General features: G+C 39.7%; 1 protein-coding gene across 5 annotated transcripts; it reads right to left on the reverse strand.

Moving 5' to 3' along the window:
• Positions 1-8,145: 8,145 nt before the first annotated feature.
• On the reverse strand, positions 8,146-18,626 carry LOC102412878 (myb/SANT-like DNA-binding domain-containing protein 4). Of its 5 annotated transcripts, XM_006071793.4 has the most exons (5): positions 18,498-18,570; positions 14,926-15,074; positions 12,690-12,791; positions 10,716-11,335; positions 8,146-10,369 (listed from the first exon to the last, which is right to left on the reverse strand). In XM_006071793.4, the coding sequence occupies exons 4-5, from the start codon at positions 11,175-11,177 to the stop codon at positions 9,794-9,796; spliced, it is 1,038 nt and encodes a 345-aa protein (XP_006071855.1). In that variant the 5' UTR covers positions 11,178-11,335; positions 12,690-12,791; positions 14,926-15,074; positions 18,498-18,570; the 3' UTR covers positions 8,146-9,793. The 5 variants fall into 5 exon arrangements, with proteins under 5 accessions (XP_006071855.1, XP_006071857.1, XP_006071858.1 ...); XM_006071795.4 differs by lacking the exon at positions 14,926-15,074 and having other exon boundaries at positions 18,498-18,556; XM_006071796.4 differs by lacking the exons at positions 14,926-15,074; positions 18,498-18,570 and adding an exon at positions 18,444-18,465.
• Between the last annotated feature and the right edge of the window lie 475 nt (positions 18,627-19,101).

Genomic DNA, 19,101 nt, shown 5'->3' on the forward strand with positions numbered 1-19,101 from the left:
AAAAAAAAAAAAAAAAAAAAAAAGGTAAACTCCACAGAACTGCAAAAGCCCAATGTAGAGGCAGAGGTTTATAACAGCAATAAAAAGTGTGACTGAATATACACATATACATATATACCCATAAGCAAAATCAAAACAGTCCAACAAAAATAAAGTATAATTGATTGATCCAATGAATAAAGGAAAACAAAAATTATATCTACCAGTTAAGAACAAAACTAACTGAAGCACAAACTGGAAAACAAAACTAAAGCAAGGTGCCAAGTGGGGAACAGAGCAATAAAAATAAAACTAACAAATATGTTGAGATGAAAGGAAAGAAAAAAAAGAATTGATATGCAAAGTTAAATAGAGGTAGATGAAGAAGATTTATGTACATTAAAGTTTAACAGCAAGGGGGAAAGAACAGTAGGAAAACAAACAAAGGAATAAAAGTAGAAAAAATAATGATTGGTTTAAAAAATTAAAAAAAGAAAAAAAAAGGAAAACTCCATAGAACTGCAAAAGCCCAACGTAGAGGCAGAGGTTTATAACAACAATAAAAATGTGACTGAGGAAAAAAAAAAAAGAGCTCAAAAGCTTAATTAGATTTCATAAGATTTCAAAGTACTAGTAAAATCAACAACTATAACATAGTGGGGGGAGAAAGCAAAAGAATCTACAGAACAAGTCAAAACATAAGAATAATAAATGGTTTTCTGGAGTCACTGCTGTCAGAGTCCTTTCTCTCGCTGGGAGTCACAGTCTACCTTACCTCCCTGGGATACCCTCCAACACTGTGCTGGTCTCTAGACCTGCTGTGGGGGCAGCTCAGACTCTAATCTGGTCCTACTCCTGTGTGTTCTTGCCTCCAATGTCCACAGCTATCAGAACTAGTACATTTTCTTTTGTGAGAGCTTTCAATGTCCTTTTATATATTCCACTGACACAGTCTGCCTAGTTGATCGTGTGGTTTAAATCTGCAGCTTGTACGTCTAGTGGGAAAGTTTTGGGTCTTTTTCCTTAGTCACATTGCCCCTGGGTTTCAATTGTGGTTTTATCTCCACCTCTACATGTGGGTCATCCACTGGGGTTTGCTCCTGAGGCTGCTCTGGAGGCCTTGGGTTTGTTCCTGTGATGACCAGGTGTGGAGGTGGTGCAGCTGCTTGGGTCACAGGGGTTTTCGCAGCACTAGGTACTCAGGGGGTGTTGGCGGCTAGGGCAGTGGGAAATATAGTGCTCTAGAAGGGTGTGGCAACCAGTATTGGCCAACAAGCTCCAGTATTCTTACCTGGAGGAAACCCCCTCCCTGATAGAGAAGCCTGGCAGGCCAGTTTACAGGGTGGCAAAGATTCGGACATGACCAAAGCAACCTTGAACGCATAGATGAAAAATTTTCTTTTTTGCTTGTGGCAGTTCTGCCCTAGTGAGAGTTGAGCATGAAGGTGGCACAGCTGCTTGACTTGCAGGGACCCTGGTGGCACAAAGTGTGCAGGGACATGGACTGCCTCCGCCCAAGGAGTTATGGCCCTATCAGAGTCTTTTTTCGAGCTTCTTCTAGCTGGCCATCAGAAGGCCTCTTTGGCCAGTCTTTCTCTGTAGCTCTGCCTGTTCAGGCACTTAGAGGGCTCCCTTGCCTGGGGTCCTTCTCTGTTGTCAGGCACATCAGGCACATACAGGTGGCCCCCCTGGCTGGGGTCCTACTCTGTAGATCAGTGCATCAGGCACTTAAAAAGGCACCCTAGTTGGGGTCCCACTGTGTAGTTCAGGGCATCAGACATTTAGTGGGCCAGCCTCTCTATTGTTCAGCTGCAGATACTGGCCTGTGGAGGGAGAGAGACTATTGTGATGGCTCCACCCACTATGCATAACTCAGCAGTATCACCTTGCTTCCATGGCTGGCTGGCTTTCCTCCACAGGCATTTCCCATTACGATCTCCTCCCTCACACCACCTGGATTCATCTCTCCACAGTCAACAGCAGCCCTCACCCTGGGATTGCTACACAATCCCTAAACTCCAGCTCCCAGCCTCTGCATCTTCCTGAGGACCTGCATCCCTGCCAGGGTGTGTATGGCTGCAGCAAGGACTGTCTGTTCTCATTCCATTTAGGCTGCCACAGATCAGCTGTTTCACTCTCAGTCTTAAATGTTTCTCCTCTGACTCAGACAATTGCCCCAATGTGGGGATCAGACCCCTGCTTCAGCTCCCCCGCCCGCTGAGGGCAGGTCCAGTCCTACTAACACTCCTGTTTTTCCCCCTATTTCCTTCATCTTACCGAGTTTTGCATGGTTCTATATATTCTTTTCCGCTGGTCAGGTACTCCTATCCACTCTCAGCTGGTGGTGTTCTGCATGCACTTCTATGTCTGAAGGTGTGTTCTTGATGTATCAGTGGAGAGAGATGTACTCCATATCCACCTACTCCTCCATCATCTTGTTCTTTCTAATGATTCACTTTTTTAGTGTATAGGTTAGACTACCATGAAGTAATTATATTGATTACACTAAGCTAGCATAAAGCAATCACATTGCTGTTTCATTATCAATACATGAATCATTATACCTATAAATTAATTTTTCACATAATCTTTACATATTTGATATCCAGTACTAATACATACAACATCTACAGTGATTTCTATCATATAAGACAATGTTGATGGAGATACTGCCAAGACAGATAATTCATCTTGTATGTAGATGATGTAAAGTTAAGGTATAGATAAATAAAATGTGGTACTGCTAAATGTATTTTCTTTTTCTCATGATTTTCTTAATAACATTTTCTTTTCTCTAGCTTACTCTATTGCAAGAATACAGAACTTAATTCAGTTCAGTCGCTCAGTCGTGTCCGACTTTTTGAGACCCCATGAATTGCAGCACACCAGGTCTCCCTGTCCATCACCAACTCCTGGAGTTCACTCAGACTCACGTCCATCGAGTCGGTGATGCCATCCACCCATCTCATCCTCTGTCGTCCCTTTCTCCTCCTGCCCCCAATCCCTCCCAGCATCCGAGTCTTTTCCAATGAGCCAACTCTTCACGAGGTGGCCAAAGTACTGGAGTTTCAGCTTTAGCATCATTCCCTCCAAAGAAATCCCAGGGCTGATCTCCTTCAGAATGGACTTGTTGGGTTCCCTTGCAGCCCAAGGGACTCTCAAGAATCTTCTCCAACACCACAGTTCAAAAGCACCAATTCTTGGGCGCTCAGCTTTCTTCACGTCCAACTCTCACATCCATACATGACCAAGAAAAACCATAGCCTTGACTAGACAGACCTTTGTTGGCAAAGTAATGTCTCTGCTTTTCAATATGCTATCTAGGTTGGTCATAACTTTTCTTCCAAGAAGTAAGCGTCTTTTAATTTCATGGCTGCAGTCACCATCTGCAGTGATTTTGGAGCTCAAAAAAATCAAGTCTGACACTGTTTCCACTGTTTCCCCATCTATTTCCCATGAAGTGATGGGACCAGATGCCATGATCTTCGTTTTCTGAATGTAGAGTTTTAAGCCAACGTTTTCACTCTCCTCTTTCACCTTCATCAAGAGGCTTTTGAGTTCCTCTTTACTTTCTGCCATAAGGGTGGTGTCATCTGCATATCTGAGGTTATTGATATTTCTCCTGGCAATCTTGATTCCAGCGTGTGTTTCTTCCAGTCCAGCGTTTCTCATGATGTACTCTGCATAGAAGTTAAATAAACAGGGTAACAGTATACAGCCTTGACGAACTCCTTTTCCTATTTGGAACCAGTCTGTTGTTCCATGTCCAGTTCTAACTGTTGCTCCCTGACCTGCATACAGGTTTCTCAAGAGGCTGGTCAGGTGGTCTGGTATTCCCATCTCTTTCAGAATTTTCCACAGTTTGTTGTGATAGACACAGTCAAAGGCTTTGGCATAGTCAATAAAGCAGAAACAGATGTTTTTCTGGAACTCTCTTGCTTTTTCCATGATCGAGCAGATGTTGGCAATTTGGTTTCTGGTTCCTCTGCCTTTTCTAAAACCAGCTTGAACATCTGGAAGTTCACGGTTCATGTATTGCTGAAGCCTGGCTTGGAGAATTTTGAGCATTACTTTACTAGCATGTGAGATGAGTGCAATTGTGCGGTAGTTTGAGCATTGTTTGGCATTGCCTTTCTTTGGGATTGGAAGGAAAACTGACCTTTTCCAGTCCTGTGGCCACTGCTGAGTTTTCCAAATTTGCTGGCATAGTGAGTGCAGCACTTACACACCATCATCTTTCAGGATTTGAAATAGCTTAACTGGAATTCCATCACCTCCACTAGCTTTGTTCGTAGTGATGCTTTCTAAGGCCCACTTGACTTCACATTCCAGGATGTCTGGCTCTAGGTGAGTGATCACACCATTATCTGAGTTGTGAAGATCTTTTTTGTACAGTTCTTCTGTGTATTCTTGCCACCTCTTCTTATACATGTATAAAATATGTTAACCAACTGTTTATCAGTAAAGCTTCCAATCAAGAGTAGGTTATTAGTAAAGCTTTCACAGAGTAAAAAAGTATATGCAAATTTTCAACTGCATGGCCAGAGGGGTGAGTGCCCCTAACCTCCAGTATCATTTAAGGGGTCATCTGTATTTAAAAAATTAATTTATCAGGGGGAAGTATAATGTTAAAGCAAATATAGAGAAAACCAATGAAAATAATTTTTATTTCAAAAAATTAAGGAGCGATAGGAAAGGTAGCTATCAATTTAAAATAAAATATTCTAGAAATGCTATGATCTGCTTTTATTTTCAGGATTTAATGACAAAGCATGAAGAGGTAGAAAAATGAAAAGAGAGGCAAAGTAATAAAAAAAAAAAAAAAAAGACAAATTAGGTAGAAAACAAAAGAAGTAAAGATTTCTCTTCAGTTACAGACTAATGTGTTTAATTTATAAGTAAAAGCCTGAGCGCACACTTTGTTTTTCTGCAAATGTATGGCCCCTATCTTCTTTAAAATCAGCATCCTTACAAAAGGTATTCTTCATCATCAGAATGACAATACAATTTAATGCCCATATTAGGGAATTTCTGTCTAGAACAAATGCTAAACCAGATTAACTACCAATACCACTGACATAATCAGGAGCATCCAGATAAACCAGAATGGCCATGTAGTAGATTATGAGAATGAAAACAATTCCTCACCCCTCTCTGTATCCATTTCTTTTCAGAAAGACTTTCAGTTCAGTTCAGTTCCTCAGTTGTGTCAGACTCTTTGCAAACCCATGAACTGCAGCACACCAGGCCTGCCTGTCCATCACCAACTCCCGGAGTTTACCCAAACTCATATCCATTAAGTTGGTGATGCCATCCAACCATCTCATCCTCTGTCGTCCCCTTCTCCTCCTGCCCTCAATCTTTCCCAGCATCAGGGTCTTTTCAAATGAGTCAGCTCTTCACATCAGGTGGCCAAAATATTGGAGTTTCAGCTTCAACATCAGTCCTTCCAATCAATACCCTGGACTGATCTCCTTTAGGATGGACTGGTTGGATCTCCTTGCAGTCCAATTGATTCTCAAGAGTCTTCTCCAACACCACAGTTCAAAAGCATCAATTCCTATGCACTCTGCTTTCTTTATAGTCCAACTCTCACATCCATACATGACCACTGGAAAAAATATACCCTTGACTAGACGGACCTTTGTTGATGAAGTAATGTCTCTCCTTTTTAATATCCTGTCTAGGTTGGTCATAACTTTTCTTTCAAGGAGTAAGCATCTTTTAATTTCATGGCTGCAATCATCATCTGCAGTCATTTTGGAGCCCAGAAAAATAAAGTCTGACACTGTTTCCACTATTTCCCCATCTATTTGCCGTGAAGTGATGGGACCAGATGCAATGATCTTCGTTTTCTGAATGTTGAGCTTTAAGCCAACTTTTTCACTCTCCTCTTTCACTTTCATCAAGAGGCTTTTTAGTTCCTCTTCACTTTTTGCCATAAGGGTGGTGTCATCTGCATATCTGAGGTCATTGATATTTCTCCTGGCAATCTTGATTCCAGCCTGTGCTTCCTCCAGCCCAGCGTTTCTCATGATGTACTCTGCATAGAAGTTAAATAAGCAGGGTGACAATATACAGCCTTGACATACGCCTTTTCCTATTTGGAACCAGTCTGTTGTTCCATGTCCAGTTCTAACTGTTGCTTCCTGACCTGCATACAGGTTTCTCAAGAGGCAGGTCAGGTGGTCTGGTATTCCCATCTCTTTCAGAATTTTCCACAGTTTATTGTGATCCACACAGTGAAAGGCCTTGGCATAGTCAATAAAGCAAAAATAGATGTTTTTCTGGAACTCTTCTTGCTTTTTCCATGATCCAGCAGATGTTGGCAATTTGGTCTCTGGTTCCTCAGCTCTGCATATCAAAAGGTGACACTCTCCCCTACCTTTCAACTCTGGTATGACCCAATGATTTGTTTTGGCCAATATCATGTAGCAGAAGTGAAGTGCCAGTCCTGAGCCTTGGCCTCAAAACACCTTGAGCATCACTTCTTTCGTTCTTGAACTCCTGCTATCTGCACTAAAATAAGTCCCGTTAGATGATTAAACACCATCAGGAGAGCTGAAACAAACCCCTCACCCCAAACCAATATCCAGTTAACACCCCAGGAGCTGAACAGCCTAGCCAACCTGCAGCTGACCATGAGAAACCACCCAAGATCAGAACTACCCAAATGAGTTCAGCCTAATTGCATCTAAAATCATAAACCACATGAGTCACTAAGTTTTGGAGTGGTTTATTAGACAGAAACAGCTAACTAAAGTGATTTTGAGCTCCAAATCACTGTGAATGGTGACTGCAGCCATGAAATTAAAAAACACTTGCTACTTAGAAGACAAGCTGTGACAAACCTAGACAGCAAATTAAAAAGCAGAGACATCATTTAGCCAACAAAGGTACATATAGTCAAAGCTATGATTTTTCCAGTTGGCATGCAGATATGATAGTTGGAAAATAAAGAAGACTAAGACTAAGCACCAAAGAATTTGCTTCTGAACTGTGGTGCTCAAGAAGACTCTTGAGTGTCCCTTGAACAACAAGATCAAACCAATCAATCCTAAAGGAAATCAATCCTGAATATTCATTGAAAGGACTGATGCTGAAGCTGAAGCTCCAATACTTTGGCCACCTGATGCAAAGAGCCAACTCACTGGAAAAGACCCTGACGCTTGTAAAGATTGAAGGCAGGAGGAGAAGGGAGAGACAGAGGATGAGATGGTTGGATGGCATCACTGACTCAATGGACAGGAGTTTGAGCACTCTCCTGGAGATAGTGAAGGACTTGGAAGCCTGGTGTGCTGCAGTTCATGGAGGTCACAAAAAGTCAGACATGACTTAGTGACTGCACAACAGCAACAACAAATTACACAGAAACAGCTAACTAAAATGACTCACTCCAAGTGTGCCTACCACTTCAGAAATGCAGCAATGAAGTTTCCTACTACAGTGAACCAACTGAATCCATCTATAACTGGGACAGTGTTAAGAAGTTCAAAGCTCTTCAACCAAAGCCCTGGAAGATAGTAAGCTGATGCTTCTTTTTTTTTAGGTCTCTTACTTCTAGGAACCAAGAATGCACCATCCATAAATAATACTGGCTATCTTCAATGCTTACTTCTAAGAAGTTAAAATCTATTGATCTTAAATGTTAATGCTAATACCAACTTGCCTTTAAAATAGCATTCTACTTTACATATTACTAACAAAAAAAGAACTATGAAGCATATGCAGAGCAGATAGCATTACACTCATTTCACAGATGAGGAAATCAAATCATAGTATAAGTGAAATGACTTTCACAAGTAGCAAGTAACTAAGCTACAATACTTATAACTACATCTATAAACTTTCAGTACTCTTTCTCCTTAGAGCTTTTATGCTAAAATTTTGGGTCAGTATTGGCATATCACTTTTTAATGTATTCTTTAATTAAACTGATGAAGTACTGTTTCCTTTCTTAAAAAAGCCAGGCTAAAATGACTCAAGGCTTGTTTTAAGAAACAAAATAATGCATGAAAAGCATATAGCATAATCCTTAACACAAATGTTAGGCCCTTTGCCCCCACTCACCATGATAAAGCTCTCTTCCAGCCTTGACAACCTCAACCCTCACAGCATTGAGCATCACTTGAAATGATAAATATTCGCACAATTAGTATTGGCAAATTCATTTCTATGGTAGAAGCATTTATTTCAATTATACAAAAATAACACTATTCCAAACTCAAGGTAACTAAGATGTATATTTTTTCCTTACATACCCATACTCAAATGCTACATATGGTTTCAAGACATTCTTAAATTAACAAGAATCAATTTAGCATCAAGATAGTATCTGTCAATAGAAGAGACATACTAAGGCTACATATACTGGAAATGGAAAAATACAAAATGATCTCATGCAGTGATTCTCAACTTTAGTGTGCATCAGAATCATCTGGACAGTGGAAAAATTACCTTTAGGAGACTGAAGGCAAATCACCAGATTAAGTAAACCCTCGGTCTCAGAATAAATACCAAAATGACTGACTAAAGATACAAACTCTGTTTCACAGGGAGGAACAAAGACAAAATGCATCATGATATATGAAATCAGTCATTTACACAAAGTGTGAATTCTCTAAGCCTCAGGTTCAAGAATACTACTACTCTCAAGACTTTTCTACAGATTAGGTCAGATAGTGTGCAATAGTGCTTCCCTAATTCATAATACACCACTACTATCATTATTTCATCACCATCATTACTATTGGATACAGAGGACATTCTTCCCCACCCCCATTCCCAGTTCCAAATAGTTATTATCTATTTTAAAAATCAAATGACCACTTACTGAGTTCCAGTTCATTGACTACTGGCACCATTTTTAAACTGGTAACATTCTTACTAGCTTCAACCAAGTATATTACGATTTCAGTACATGGTTGAAATGACAATTTTTATCTAAACTACTGGCTTAGTCAATGGAGTCAAAGAAGAAAGCATAAAGCTTACAAAAATGTGTGCTGTTTCTAAAGCACCAAAGGCTAAACGAATGAACTGCTTTGCAAAGTAACCCACTTTAGACAACCTCTGATGTTGCCTATATTCTTTTCTGACTCTCACATTATATACAGATGGAAACAAAGGAATAAAACATCTATAATCATCATACCTACAGTCAATATACTATACAGTACTGTTTCATAAATTTTGGGCCATTTAAGTAATTCCCACATAAATATCTGTGGTTTTAACATTCTGAAACTGAAACATAGCTAAAGAGGTGCTCAGCCAGGCTAAGACAGGGTTCTTCAACTTCAGCAATATTGCTACTTTGGGTTTGATCATTCTTTTTTGGGGGGAGGGGGGGTGGAAACTGTCCTGTGCATTGCAGGATGTAGGCATCCCTAGCCTCTATCTACTATATGCCAGTAGCAATGTGCCCAACTTTCCAATTCTGACAACCAAAAAATGTTGCCAGACATTGCTAAATGTCTTTGAGGGGCCAAAGTCACCCCCAGTTGACAACTACTGAGCTAGAATTTTATACAGACATAATTGTAAACTCTGAGTCCATAGACTATACAAGACTATGTGTAATTTTACTAATTTAAAGAGTATAGTACAACAATTTCTGCTATATTGTTTATGCTAGGGCACATAGTTTTCACAGAAGACTTAAGCATATAATTATCCACAAATAATCATCTTTTTCCTACTGAAAACACTAATATTAAACAGGGAAAAAAACAACAATACAGCTAATCCTGCAATGATTTTTAAACCTAAACCTATGGTTTACAAACATTTGATAAATGGAGACCTAGATAAATCACTGCAAGTGTCCTTCCTTCTGAATTCGTAGTCTCTCTTTCTCTACTTGTAAGCGCTCCTTTTCAATCTGCAGCTTCTCTGATTCAAATTTCAAAAACTGCAGCCTATCTTTTTCCAGTTGTAAGCGTTCTCTCTCAAGTTTTAACTTCTCAGTTTCTATATCCTGTGGTTGATGTATGGACTTTTCCCCTTGACCAAGTTCACTTTCCAAAGATGGCTTCTCTGAGTTGACTATCTGTAACCTCAGCTTCTCTCTTTCAATCTGCAACCGCTCCTTCTCCAGCTGAAGTCGCTCATGCTCCATGTCTAAATGTCGCAGCCTCTCTTTCTCAATCTGTAGGCGTTCCTTCTCTACCTGCAGTCTTTCAGCCTCAATATCAAGTCTTCGTTTTTCCAATTCTAATTTTTGTTTCTCTATGTTTACAAGCAAATGGGGCTCATCATATGCAGACCTAGATGGTGTTGAGTTCAGAGTAAAAAATTCATCAATGTGGGGGAAATCAGGAAGTTCATTTTCCCTCCTGGAATCTGGTATGACTGATGACAACATTTCTTCTTCCTCTTCAATCTCAAACTAAAAGAGAAAAGTAGTTCTCAGTATTTATTTATATTCATGGTTGTTAATTTGTCTAGGCATTTCTTTAAAGCTTTCTGTATTTGAGCACACAAAACCATTTATTTTGAATTTTGAAAAATATTTACAATTGTGTGACATCATTAATAATGTACAGTTAAAAGAGTACATTGAGGTGAGAAGAGATTAATGATGGTAAGATAGTAAAAAATGGAATGACTCTGTTATGTACTATTTTTAAGTTACCTTGAAAATCTGGGAATTTCTTAACTGTTCTTGGTCTATAACAAACTCTCATATCAGAAATGAAGAAATAAAAAGAGGGTTCACATAGGCTAATACTTACTTCAGGACTCTGGGGATCTCTTTCTTCCTCTTCCACCTTGACCTCAGTTAAGGATCCACCTGCATCCCTGAAATCTGCCACATTTTGCCAATCAAAATTTGTATCACTTCGGAATCCAATCTTTTCATCTATCTCTTCAGTGAGAGAGTCATCTAAATCAGATGTGGGAAGGGGAAACCCTGAACCAACTAGCTTAATGTTTGCCTTCATCTTCTTTCTCTTCATAAGGGCTCGCCAGTCAAGGTACCTTCTTTTCACTTCTGTCCCTGTTCTCTGTTCTCCTTCTCCTACAGCATTCACACACTGTGCAATCTCCTCCCAGGCCATTCGCTTCATCACATTAATTGTTGTATTGAGCTGCTTGGAAAAAATTACTTCTTTCCTTTTCGTAATTTCTTTCAAAAGGGTCTGAGTTTCTTGTACACTGAAATTGCTTTTCCTTTTCCTCTTCAGTTGCTTCATTTTATAACTTAAATGCAGTATTTACAGTAAGGAAAGATGTGAAAACAATTTGAGGAAGAATTTTTCTACAAAGTACAAAAATCAAGGACAATTCCTTATTAGTACTTTGTTTAAATCAGAGTTTTCCATTCATCTAGCACGGACAGGCTGGATGATTCCTAAAGAGAAAAAAGTAAAAATCAATCAGCCTGCAACTTTTGCAATATACTTCAACCCAATAAGTTATATAATTTAAAAACAAACAAACAAAAGCCTTCTTAATATGGCTCAAAACTGACTGCATTTTCTGTCTCTGCCAGCACTACCACAATCCAAGCTACCATCTTCTCTCACCTAGGCTGCTGTAAAGGTTCCTAACTGCCATTATTCACTCTTGACCTGCTCCCTACTTTTGCTCTCCCCAAATCATCCTCTATACTCTAACTGCAAAGGCCTTCTTTAAGTCATCCACTGTTGTCAATCTCTTTCTCTGTTCAGGGTTTTTGTACACACTATTCCCTCTGACTAGAAAATAGATTATTCCCTATTTGGCCTACTTAATCCCTCCTCATCTTTCAGCTTGCAGATTAGACATCTGCTCCTCAGTGAATCCTCTCCTGACAAGTAAATTACTCATTTTCCTCACCTAAATGTTACACTTGTGCTAATATACAACTAAGAGTGTCTCTTTCCCATTTCACTGTTAGTTTCAGGAGACAGCAACATTTCTGCTCACCATAATGTCTCCAGAGTCTAGCAGAGATCCTGGCATATGGCAGTCATACATACTATAAACACTTTTGAATGAATAAATGAGTCAACCTGCCAAAGTGATCACTAGATGTTAAAAAGCAAAAAAATATAAGACTGAAAGAGGGTGTACCTGAAACTTGTTAGAAAGGTAAACGTTTCAGGCCCCACCCCAGACCATTTGAATACAGCACTCTGGGGGCAAGATCTGGCAATATATGTTTCAATAAGTCTTCAAAATGATCCTAATACATGCTAAAGTATGAAAACCATGGTGTTGACCCACACCAGTAAACAAATGCTTTAAACACCTGATTCTTTCACACACTTTGATTTCAAGTCTTATACAAATGTATTTCTTTGGTGGAATCTAAAGCACATTCAGATCCTCAATACAATAGCTGGTAAATGTAGTTATTCTGCTATCTAACCTTTGCATTATGGGAAGGCACACAAACAAACTGGAAAAGATGCTGAATGGGTCTTTTCCTTGGTAAAGAGATTTTAAAAGTATGTAAAGAGGAACAAGGGCTTCCCTGGTGGCTCAGCAGTAAAGAATCTGCCTGCCAATGCAGGAGACAGATGTGGGTTTGAATCCTGGGTTGGGAAGATCTCTTGGAGAAGGAAACGGCAACCAACTCCAATATTCTTGTCTGGAGAATCCCATGGACAGAGGAGTCTGGAGGGCTACAGTCCATAGTGTCACAAAGTTGGACATGACTGAAGTGACTTTGCACGTACACATTCACACAAACTACATTTTGTGACTTCAAATTCACTCACTGATCACTGCTACGGAGCTTCTTTTTTCCCTCCTTTACAAAATGAGAGGGTAGGCTGTTAAGGTGCCTTCCAGCTCTATCACTGTAGGATCATAAACATTTCCTGCCAATAGAAAAAAAAATACCAATATCCATTAAATTCCATGTCCCATCATTAAGTCTGGATAAAGTTCTATATGTAGCCAGAAAACTCTCCAAAGTTTCAACCAGTTACGTTTCACTCTACCATAGTTTCTTCACTGAAAAACTTTAATATTTGCCAGTTTAAAATTTTTATTAGTAGAGTGAAAAATATTTCTCTGGTAATTGACAATATAAATAGTATTTTCTACTGAAGCACGAGTATAGTAATTAAGGTAACTAAATTTAATCAGTAAATGCACAAATCTTTTCTATCACTGTTAAACCTCTTCTCTCCAGGGCTTAAAAGTGGATGCAAATCCCTTATTTCTAAACCCTAATAAAAATATATATTTTTATTAAGATTTCACTGCTTGTATGCATTTTTTCAGGTTTCCACTAATACTTGTTCAACTGATCTTGTGTGTGTCTAGTAACATCATCAAAAAAATGCCCGCCAATGCATCTTTTTGTTTCTAACCATTGATGTACAGTAACCATCTCCTGAACTACTCCTTGATGCTAAAATGAAGACCAGAGAGAACTAAAAACTTAAAAGAGCAGAAAATAAACCCTCTAAAAGTCACTGTCAATTTCATACACTCACAAAAAGGGCAGAGCAGACAAAAAACAGGAAAAAAAAAAAAAATTTTCAGCAAACTATTCTAAAGCAGACTTCAATTACTTGAGACATTTAATAATAAAATTGAAATCCACTAAATTAGAATGTATAATCAAACAGTGGCAGCACTTTTGATCCTGTCTTAGGCAAATACTGCCATTATAGTCAAATATAAGCCTCTTGTCACTAGAGTATAAGCAAACATATTCATACATTAAAAAAGCATCAAAACAGACTGTGGCTCAGTGGTAAAGAATCTGCCCGCCAATGACCCCCTGGAGGAGGAAATGGCAACCCACTCCAGTATTTATGCCTGAAGAATCCCATGGACAAAGGAGCCTGGCAAGTTACAGTCCATAGGGTTGCAAAGAGTTGGACCCGACTGAGCATGCACACATTCCAAGGCACAGTGTAATGGATATAAGCACAAGTTGTGCAGTCAGATGCCTGGCTGGAATCCCGGCTCCGCAACTTCCTAGCTTTGTGCCTTAGTTATTTTAATTTCCCTATGTGCAATTCCATTTGTAAAATAATATTATTACTTCATAGAAATACTATAGGATTAAAGAATTTAGTAAAATATGAAGAATAGTTTCTGGCACACAGTAAGTTAAGTTCACTATTATTGCATGAAAGGCAAATCTCTAAAGGAAGAGAAAGGCCACAATAATATTGGTATTGTTCTAGTTCATAGGTCAAGTGGTAAGTCTGTTGGTCTTTATTACTATGCTTTATAACATTAGGAGTACATTGGAGCCTGCTGATATGAGCTGATGAAGGTCATTGTATACTTCCCAACTCCATATTCAGTAATGTCATGTTGGGAACTAGAAAGTGGCCAAGATGGCAGTATTTACAACACAGAAATAGACAAATGTTACAAACTAGTATGTTTTTCTTTTCAGTGGTCAAGGACCTTGTTTACTAGTATACTTAAAGCTACATGATTTTTCCGTATTTCAAATATTACCTAATAAAAAATAAGAAAATGCCATGTTTTAACATCTGATCCTACAACAGTTTAGTGAACATTCTAGAAGCTGTGTAATTTTAGAGGATCTCATTTAATTAGCACTGACCTAACATTCTTTATGTAATTCAAGTTCTCAGTTGAGCTGGGCCAGTATACTACTTCTCTCTAGAGGCAACTGAAGAATAATCATGAAATACAATGTTTATGGGGCTTCCTTGATGGCTCAGACCGTAAAGAATCTACCCAAAATGCAAGAGACCTGGGTTCAATCCCTGGGTCAGGAAGATCCCTTGGAGAAGGGACTGGCAACCCACTTCAGTATTCTTGGAGAATTCTGGAGAATTACAAGGACAGAGGAACGTGGCTACAGTTCATGGGGTTGTAGAGTTGGATACAACTGAAAGACTAATCCTTTCTTTCTTCACTATATTTATAAGCAACATAAAAAAGGAACTGAAGAAAACTGATTTACACATTATTTGCACATCATTAAACCAGCCCCAATATACTTCTCTTTAGTACCTATAGGGCCATTGCATCACATTTCAAAGAATTAGTGCAGTCAAACTTCATTTCCTCCTTCCTCTAGCATTTGCTCCACCCTTATGAGGATCTAGAAGATGGTACCCCACCTGCTCCAAAGGCAGTATCTTCAATACATAACACTGTGCCTAATAGGAGGTAAAAATACAACATAAAATAAAAAAGTGACTGGGGGAGGGGAAAGAGCAGAAAATGAAACAGACAATAACTCAAGTAAGGTAAGCTAGCAAAACAAACTGCTACAGGCAAAGTATATATTTAAAAGAAAACGGCAGCCCAAGTCAATACAGGCAAGAAGCAGTTTATGAAATTAAGTGAAGACCTTAAATTACCTACCCTATAACTATACTAAAGAACATAACAGTTAACAAGTTATACAAAATTCTGAAAAGAATATTTTAAATAAATAGGCTATGAAGAACTACTTAGGCAGTATGAACCAATGAGGAGCAGATTATTAAAAATATATTTTAAAAACGGAATCAGCAGGTCAGATGTCCTTAAAAATAGAAAAGATTGCTAAAGTTACATCAAATTCCATATCAAATTATGGATGACTTTTTGTTTCCAAAAGATACAGAATGTTTCAGATATTTAAATGGCTTTTTAAACCATTTTAAAAGCACTGTCATATTTAAAAGGTAGAAGTATGGTAAAAATATAAATATTCAATAAGGGATTATATGAATAAACTGAAGTACAGCCACATAATGGAATATAATACCCAATTAGAGTATGAATACGGCTTAGCACAACATTATTAGTTGTTAATGCAAGCCAACAAAATCAGAAAAGGAATATGTATGTATGTCTATGTTGTATATATATTCACAGAAGCTCAGTTTTCAACCTAAGAACATTTCCAGACAGAACATGCTATGCTCTACAAGTTCACTCACTCTATCCACCATCATTCACCAGCTCTGGAGATCACATATATGGTCACTTATCTCAGTCATATAGCTGTTTGTTGGCCTAGCCACATGCTTCCACTATCAGGCTGTTATAATCACTTACTTTACATTAGAAGCAATAATGGATCAAAGATGAATATACATTTCTAACAAATAATCTATAATCTATTAAAACATATATGTATAAAATTTACATGAAAAACTTATAATGGAGACCATAAACAGAAAGTTTTGAATAGAGACTACCAAGGCTTGTATATTAATTCCACTACTTAGAAGCTCTATGATCTGAATACATTACTTAACCTTTTAAACTTATTTCCTAATTTATAAATGGGAAAAATAATAGAATACTACAATATTTTGAGGAGTAAATGAGACAACCCAAACAAAAAGCATATAATATCTAAGATATAATAAGCCCTTAACAAATATTAGCTATTATCCACTTTCTAGTATAGTCTGGACACAGTAAATGAATACTTTTTTACTCGATGAATAATGTGAATGTAGGAAAAGTGCACAAAGAGAAATACTAACAAAATATCCTGAGTGTTCAGAAGACGTAATCTTTGGTTGGATCAAGGAAAGTTGTCAGAAGGAATTGGCATTTGATTTGGAGGGACAGTAATACATGGCAGAAGTATCAGGAATCAAAGTTAAATAACTAGGTTGGGGACAAATGTCAGGTTGGCTTGAAAGGCCCTACTCTTTGCTAAGAAACTTACTGCAAGAGGCAAATATATCTGAAAATTCATATTTTTTTGAAATTCAAGCAATATGCCTTTTATATGGAAGCACTGTTACACAAACTATAACATACAAAATACAAGTGCATAATAAACAATGATTGCAGTTGCCCACAGAATCTTCATTTAGACAAAAATCTGTAATCAGATTTTGCTGCTCTTAGAATGTGAGATCAATTTTGTAATGATAGAAATAACAATCCTCTTAAAACTATGCCTGAGTCAATATATTCTTAAAATTTGGGCAGCAGTTTCTATTATTTGCATATTCTGTGCACCACCACCCCCCCAACAATTTGCAACTCCGTATCTACCCTACAAAAGTGGTATCCCTTTGTCTTTGACCTATGTCCCTAACCCTTTGTTCTATACCAAAGTGATGTAACTAGTTCACTGATAAAATGCACTTTTTTTTTTTTTTTTTTAATTTCTGGCTGACAGGAATAGCTTGTGGGAATTTCCCAACCAGGGAATTCTGAGCCACAGCAATGAAAGCACAGACCCTAACCACTAGACCACTAAGGAATTCTTGACAAAAGGCATTTGCACTTTAACACACATTTTTCTACCTGACTGAAATTGATATCAAAATGTATCTTCGACTTCCGATCAGTCATGGCTTAATTGTGTGAAAATCTTTGACACCTTCTGATTAATGTAAGATAGTATCCAAATCAAAGCAACCTGAGTTGATATTTGGTAGCTATGCTTGCATGAATAGAAACTAAGCTATGTTTCCAGGAATTTTTTTTCTCTCTTCTCCTTTACATTTTTGTACTCATTTAACAGTTTGGGTTTTCATCATCCATTACCCAATAATTTTACTCAAATATATCAAGCTCCTCCTATGTGCCAGGCACATATTCTTGGTGCTGGGGCCAAATACTTCACAAAATATTTTTAAAAGCCATTTTAGATGTCAAATACTATCCCTTTTATATTGGTTGTCTTCCGTATCTTTACAACAGGGAATTTAGTAGTTGCAACCTCTAAAAATTCATAGTTCTTCCACACCCAATCACAGAGAACTGCCATTTTCCTGAAATCCCATTTCACAATCATTCTTTATTGGGTGGAAATAGGTGTAAGTAGTTCACTTGCATAATCCTTGTGAAGATGGTGTACCCCCAAAGGCGTATTACACCTGGGCAATTTTTTTCCACGGACTAACACTTGAGAATGAAGTTCTTAAATACTGCATGATAAGACAGAATTAAGAGGTCTAAGGAAAATCGGGCATAAATTCTGGGTCCAAAAATTTTTTTAGGTAAATTCATTAGATTGTTCAAGAAGAAAAACATCACAAAATCTACCCCCAATCCTCTTTGAAGTGGGCTTCCCACCTCCCACCAACACCGGGCCCTACTATCCCCACTATACTCTTAGAGGACATTCAACTCCCTGCCTGTAACTCGTGGTAGGTAAATGACTAAAGTTTACTTAAGGGTCCCCTGTTATCACATTAATAAAGTACATTTCACTCCCATTCTCTCCCTTTGGAACAGCCCCTTGGGAGAATCCAGGAAGGCTGAGTTCCCAGGAGGTCATCCAGGAGGAGGGGGCGCGCCGCAGACTCGGCCACAGCCACGGCTGCACCTGACAGGATATAGGGCAACCTGGAAGACAGTGCTCGCTCAGCAAATCAGAGCCCTGACAGGGGCCTGGAAACTTTCCCAGCCTTGCTCCAGAGGCCTGGGCCCTCCCCACCCTCCTAGGTCAGGCTGCAGCGGCGAATGCTATCTCTCCTGAGCGTTGTGGTCCGCGACGCCGCGAAGCCGGGTCCAAAGCCAGCGACGGGGTGACCGCGGCCTGACGCCGCCCCGCTGGCACCTACCGTCCGCGGAGAGGCCGCCACCCTCATAGCCTCTTTCCCGGAACCGCCGCTCACCTGCAGGCCGGGAAGCGCCTCCCCGCCGTCGCCTCGGGTGGGTGTGGGGCGGGGTGGCAAACAGAGATGCTTTATCAATTCCCCGCCCACGGACTCGGCCCGCCCCTGCCTCTACGCCATTGGCTGCCGCGGCCGCCGCTCGTCTAACGAGGCTCGCCCGTTGGCCCGGAGGACGCTGCCGTTCTGGCTGAGGGCCCGCCCGGGTCCGGCCTCACAATGGAAAGCGTGTCCCAAGCCGTTCCGGGTTAGTGCCCTGACTCCGCCCCCCCGTGACTCGGCCTCCCGCCGGAGCTCCTTGGCGCCGGGCCCCGTCAATCTAGAGCACTGTGAGGACGGATTGGCCCCGCGCGGTCGCCGGCTGCGCCGTTCTGCCCGATTGGAGCACTGTCAGCTTCATCTCCAAACCATTCCTGTCCTTGACCCAAACCTGTTAAAAGGGCAAAGAGGAAGTGGGACCCTCGCATTTCCTCAGCTGGTTCCGAACCCAGCATCACCTTCTGCTCAAGCCAGTTCAGTTCAGTTCAGTCACTCAGTCCTGTCCGACTCTTTGCGACCCCATGAATCGCAGCACGCCAGGCCTCCCTGCTCATCACCAACTCCCGGA

Source organism: Bubalus bubalis, chromosome 16 (assembly GCF_019923935.1).
Source record: "Bubalus bubalis isolate 160015118507 breed Murrah chromosome 16, NDDB_SH_1, whole genome shotgun sequence".
Taxonomy (NCBI): Eukaryota; Metazoa; Chordata; class Mammalia; order Artiodactyla; family Bovidae; genus Bubalus; species Bubalus bubalis.

Excerpts from the sequence above, each read along its gene's own strand:
- LOC102412878 (XM_006071798.4), bottom strand. The coding sequence starts at position 11,177 with ATGAAGCAACTGAAGAGGAAAAGGAAAAGCAATTTCAGTGTACAAGAA. Across the intron at positions 10,370-10,715 it reads GAGATCCCCAGAGTCCTGAA|TTTGAGATTGAAGAGGAAGA; the intron begins GTAAGTATTAGC and ends TTTCTCTTTTAG.